The sequence below is a fragment of the Microtus ochrogaster genome, chromosome 21 (assembly GCF_000317375.1).
Source record: "Microtus ochrogaster isolate Prairie Vole_2 chromosome 21, MicOch1.0, whole genome shotgun sequence".
Taxonomy (NCBI): domain Eukaryota; kingdom Metazoa; phylum Chordata; class Mammalia; order Rodentia; family Cricetidae; genus Microtus; species Microtus ochrogaster.
Window position 1 is genome coordinate 9,686,382 of NC_022022.1, and position 6,000 is coordinate 9,692,381.

General features: G+C 46.5%; 1 protein-coding gene across 2 annotated transcripts in view; it reads right to left on the reverse strand.

Annotated features, from left to right (window-relative positions):
* The window catches only part of Slc22a15 (solute carrier family 22 member 15), a 55,818-nt gene extending 50,263 nt beyond the window's left edge, over nt 1-5,555 (reverse strand). For both annotated transcript variants that reach the window (XM_005357108.2, XM_026784158.1), the window contains exon 1: nt 5,364-5,555. In XM_005357108.2, coding sequence (XP_005357165.1) covers nt 5,364-5,450 — 87 coding nt within the window. In that variant the 5' untranslated portion in view covers nt 5,451-5,555. The remainder of the gene's footprint in view (nt 1-5,363) is intronic.
* Between the last annotated feature and the right edge of the window lie 445 nt (nt 5,556-6,000).

The window sequence follows — 6,000 nt, forward strand, 5'->3', positions numbered from 1 at the left end:
AAATAAGCATAAAAACAAATAAATAAATTAAAACAATAAAAAATAAGCCAAAAAAACTAGTTCTGGCATTTTGTTTTTTATCCTACTATTTACTAAGATTCTGGGGAAATTCTCTTATCAGTAACTATTTCTCTCTTTCAAGTTAAATGAGGGTGGTCAGGGAAAGTGTACGCCATAGTGTATAAGGATTGGATTGCTGCAGGGTGAGGTAAAGCGTGGGGGAAGGAATCCTTGGCAAAAACACTAGGCCAGTCAGAGGAGGGAGAGCTAAGAGAACACTGCTTAGGCTTCCAGGGAAACATCCTAGAGCTAACTCAAGTTTCTTCCAGACTCCGTCGTGTGATGTCCCTGCAAGTGCCCTTGGTCTGTTTTCTATGTGCTATAGTCATGAGTTTCTTCTAAATCAATTCAGTTTCTAAAGTTTTATCCCATTTGTACTTATTCTGCGGGGAGAGTGTGAGTATGGAGGTCAGAGGACAAATTGTAAGACGATTTGGTTCTCTTCTTCTACCGTGTGGGTCCAGGGAATCCTACTCGGGGCTTCAGGCTTAGTTCTAGGCACCTTACCTGGCTGAACTAACTTACCGGCCCTCAATTCAAATTTGTTTGCAAGTAAATAAACCTAAAAGTACAATTTGTTATTAATACAGCTGTCATTTGACAGATGGAACTCCCAAAGATACCTACAGCGTCACTAAGTCAAGTGCTGCCTAGGATGTTCTTGTCTAGGATGACCACAAAGAGATATTACAAGCAAGATCGAGGGAGAGGTGTGGATGTGAAGGGCAGCTATTTTTGGTTTTGTGCTGAATTGGGATGGGTGCTTTTGTGTTTCACGTTCACTGCCATACATTAGCTGGTTCAAGTCGACCAGCACAACAGCTGGGCATGCAAGCACTCCTTCATCCGGATCTGCTTTACCTGCTCTGATTTCTTGGCCAGGCAAATGTTTAAGTCTATGGTCAGAGTCATCTTTTTCATTGAGAAGGCAAGCAGTGGGAATGGCACAGATGCTAGTCAGTCCTGACAGGCTTCTGACCATCTCCTCCATTCCCTACAGCCTGCCCTGCCAAGTCTGAGCCCCAACGCCACACACACCAGCTCCTGTAACAATGCATGGTCAGATCCCAACAGGGCAGTCATTCCTTAGTTAGTGCGTAATTTCACACCTCAGGTGTTATTTGTCCTGCCTTACATGATAAACTACAACACAATCTTAAACAAATATGGAAAAATATTAGTATCATTCAACCTGAAATTAAGTATATGGGTGTTTGTGAATTACTCTCTACATTATTTGAAGTGCATTAAAATTATTTTAAAATATTTAAACAGAATGAATAACAAATACAGTGAAATAAAGGAGTGTTATTAGGTGATGTTTTCTCCCTGTTTGAGAAGAAGAGTGCCCATCAACAGGCAAGAGGTAAAGTCCAGAACAAAGAAGGGCCCAGCACCACAGGGTATGGTTCTGAAATGAAAACGAGAAACCGATAAGCAGTCTAAGGTATGGTCCTATAACAAGGATCGTATGCTGCAGTTGTTAAAATAGGAAGCTGTTGATTTGTGACTATTGCAACAGGTTCCCAACCTCAGCACAGCCGATACCATGTGGAAAGCACCATTCTGACCTTAGAACCCATCAGCAGGCCCCCACACCTGCCAAAACAGGAACAAAGACCAAATCCACCAAAGACCTAGTCCGTAGTTTCAGGACCCAGTAAAGTCCCTAAGTGTATCTACCTTGCCTTTGGGCTTCTTGCTAACTGTTCTTGGTAACCAAAGTGTGTCAGCTAGGATGTGATGGTTTGTGCATAAAGAAAAAAGAACACTGAGGCTTGGGGCGTCATGATTTGGGCAAGTCCTCTGTGCAGCTGCTGGCTGGCAATATAGACTTTCTATTGGGTTTTTAGGGTGTCTGTGTGTGTTCTCTGGTGGCATTACCTCTCAAAACTAGCAAGGCGTCTAAACATTGCCAAGAGACAAAACTTGGTGGTAATATACATTTCTGCAAAAGAAGGGCTATATGCATATTTACTTAATAAAAATTCTGAAGGGATATATACCAAACTGTGACCCTGGTAGGCCCTTTGAAGAACTGTTTTGTTTTTCTTTCTTTTCTTTACAACCTCTCTTTTTTTTTCCCTACTTGTGTCCCTTTCAGTTTGATTACCTACTGGTCATAAAATAGCTTCCAACTGTGGTAAGGACACAATCTAGTGTTCTAAATAACCTCAAGGTCTACGAATTATGCCAATTACTACTACTACTTCCAACTGGAATCCACAGGGATAGCCATAGATGCTTCTTTAATTAATTCATTTGGCTCACAGTCATGTTGATCAGATAGAGTATTGACTGCTAAAGACTAGGGAAATACCTCCAAATCTGCAAAGTGAACTTTCTCATGGACAGCCACCTCCAAAGGCAGGGTGTGGACTGAGGGTCATTTGCATAAGCTCACTCAACCAGGCTGCAGCAGAGATAGCATGCCAGGGTCAGAGTTCTTTCTACTCCAGTCACATCACCTGCTTTCCCATTCTTAATGACTTCTTTTGTGCTTCCTTGGAAGGTGACACCTGCTCTGTCAAAGAGCTGTGGGTGGCCTTGCCAAGCATGCTCCTGAGATCTAAATGCTGCGGAAGCATCAGACTAGATGCTTTCCAAACCACACTCTACTTCTGAAATATCCCAGATTCTAAGAAGCCCGCTATACTGCCTGGAGCCCCTTATATCTCTACTGCCTCCCCAAAAGGAAGGTATCTAAAGGACTTGCAACTTTATCTGTGCTATACACCTGCGTAGACCAAGGCAACCATTGTTCTTGAGAATGTAACTGAGGGAAGTATGGCTCACGGCCCCCCACTTAAAGTGGCATAAACAACCGGCCAAAAGTCCCCTGGTCATCATGACCTTCAGGAGGCCTGTAATGGCTATCCTTGGTTGTCAACTTGAATACATCTGGAATTAACTAAAACCCACTTGGCTGGTTACATTGGTGAGGGCTATTTTTTCTTAATTAAGTCATTTGAAGTGGAAAGAGCCTCTTTTAATTTAGATCTTTTGAACTGGGAAGATCCACCTTTAGTCTGGGCCACACCTTCTGTTGGCAGCCTATAGAAAGGACTCAGAAGGAGGAAGTTTTTGCTTTTCACCTGTTTGCTCTTGCTTTTGCTGGCAAGTCCATTACTTTACTGGCTTTAGAGCCTATTTCTTTGAGCTTCTGAAGACCAGCTGAGACATCTAGCCTCAGCAACTGAACAACTACTACATTCTTGGACCTTTGTTGGCCATTGTTGGACCAACTGGATCACAGCCTGTATGCCATTCTAATAAATCATATATATATATATATATATGATCATAAATAGATAGATAGATATCATAGATAGATATATAGATATATCACACACACACACACACACACATATATATATATATATATATATATATATATATATCATAGATAGAAAGATATATTCATTCTATAAGTTCTGTTCCACTACAGAACCCAGACTAATACAAGGCTCAATCAAGTTCTAAGTTCAGAAGCAACATAAAACTTATCCCAATTCACAGAGAACCCCGGTGATGAGCCATTATGTTTCGGAGTCACCATTAGAAAGCTCTTGCTAGGTACAAATAGGTTTTCTATTTCTATTTCTATAGCTGAGCCCCTAGATATGAACAGATTCTCTTCATGGTTGAAGCCCTGTGTTGCTGCAGACTGGGCTTAGACTATGGTTCACTAAGGGTTTTATTGATGCTTATGGTATGCCCCTCTTCTCTTGTTTATAACAGGACTTCAGAAGAACCAGTTATCTCAACAGGAGGAAGGGACACGGTGACAGAGACAGCCCACACCTACAAGACAATCACCCACTGCCAGTAACACCCTGAAACCTGGCAAATAATGACTATATGTCAATCATGGGTTAGTGAGCTATCAAGGCTTGGAACTCTTCCTTAACAAACTACAATGAACTAGGTCGATCATTAATACATGTATGGGAGGACTGGGGTGGGCTGGAGATCAGCAGTAAAACTCTGGCATAGAAAGCACAAGGTTGGATCTCCAGCTGGTAGCTGGGGAGTAAAATGTACAGGAAAATTAACAGATCCCGGCCCAGAATGTTGTCTTTTCAGTACCGCACTCAACAAAACTTTGTTCTAAGTTGGTGGACACCTGGCTAAGTAAATGAGAACACTAGCATAGGAAGTGGAGGGTGGATAGAGAGGTGGTCCAAAGGGATTGCCCAGAGAGGGAGTATATACTTGGAATTCCTGGTTAGATAGACTATTGTCAAAGAAACCATTCTACAAAGATCAGACATCACAGTTACAAGTCTATTTCTCTGTATTAACTAATTTTTATTCTGCTCAGAGAAGGCTTTCCATGTATCATCACTGGAACCATTTTTCTGGCTGGTGGTGAAATCGACTGAGTTTTTTAAGTTTCAATGGGAAAAGAGAATGAGTAAGTCAGCTTTTACCTCGCTGCCTCCCTTCCTGCATCAGCATCACTCAAACGCTGAAGCAACTTGTAGGCTCTGCTTAGATCCGTGTCCAGCCAGCACTTCCCTTGGAACAACACCATCACACCTTAACTACCGGCTTAGCTATCAGCCTTCCTCATCATGCCCCACTTCATGCCAGGAATGCAAGACTCCTGGGCAGGGAGCTAGCTAGCTTCACCTTCCAGCCCTGGCACTAGGGATCAAATCCAGAATCTCACACATGCTAGGGATTTACCACCGACCTGCATCCCAGGGACTAAGAAGCTCATGCTGGCCTTGAATATGCCTGAAAGGAGAGGCATCCTCCTGTCTCAGTTCCACAGTGTTGGGATGACAAGAGTGAACCTCTAAGGCCCCCTAGAATCAAGTTTTAGGTTGAGGTGTGCAATTGGTTTCTGAAAATTCTATACAATAAAACACACTATATGTAGATGGTATTATTTCCCTATAGCCTCAGACCAAAGCTGGCCTCAGCGCTGAATAACCCAATAGAACTTTAAGCCACAGAGAAATGAATCCCTTGCATAAGTCCCCTAGAGCTCAGAGAGGGCATCCAGATCCGACCTTTGGTGAATCTGCACTATCTATCTGTCTTACACAGCAAGGTGGTAGAGGCACAAGTTAGGGTACCGACCCCCTTTCATTTTTGCAGCAGATAACAGGTAATGGTTTTTGTCCCTTAACTAGCTCTGGCGCTTATGTGTTAGTGCTCCGGGTGACAGGCTGGGAGAGCTCAGGTGCTGGCCCGCCAGTGCGGGGCGCCCGACCCCTCCCGCCCCGCTCTCACGCGGTACCTGGAGCCCCAGCCAGGAGCGCCTGGTGGGCCGTGGGGAGCCGGGGACTCACCTGCAGCAGCACGGCCAGCAGGAAGCACAAGTACATCTGGTAGAGGCCCATCTCGCCCACCGCCTGGAACGCCTCCTCCACCTCCATGGCGGGCTGGCGGCTGAGGACCTGGCAGCCACCGCGCCTGAGGATCAGGCTCAGAGGGGGCCGAGAACCGGGACGGGCGGGGAAGGAGGGAGGGAGGGAGGGAAGGGGGGAGGACCCAGCCAGGCGGGAGGGAGGACCTGGCCGGGCAGGGAGGAAGAGAGGGAGGATCGGGCCAGGCAGGAGGGAGGGAGCACCGGGCCGACCGGGGCCCAGGCGGGGACCGAGGACCGGGCCGACCGGGGTGGAGGACCCGGCGGGGTTCAGGTCCAGGCCCAAGGCCCTCGCTCGCTGCTCCCGACCGACCACGTCCCGTCCCGGGGCGCCCCGGAGATGCTCGGCTGGTCTCTCGGGCGCGGCCTCCCCGCTTCCTGTCAGAAGTGACAGGAATTTTTGGGGCGAGCGGTTGGCTGGCGCGCGGAAGGGAAAGAGGAAGTGGGTGCGGTGCGGGCGGCCACGGGGATTCACGGGAGGGGCCGAGAGCTCCACGCCGTGTCCCGCGGGTTTGCCCGCTGGGTTCACCCCTTCGCACGAAGCAGAGGAAGGCCACGGA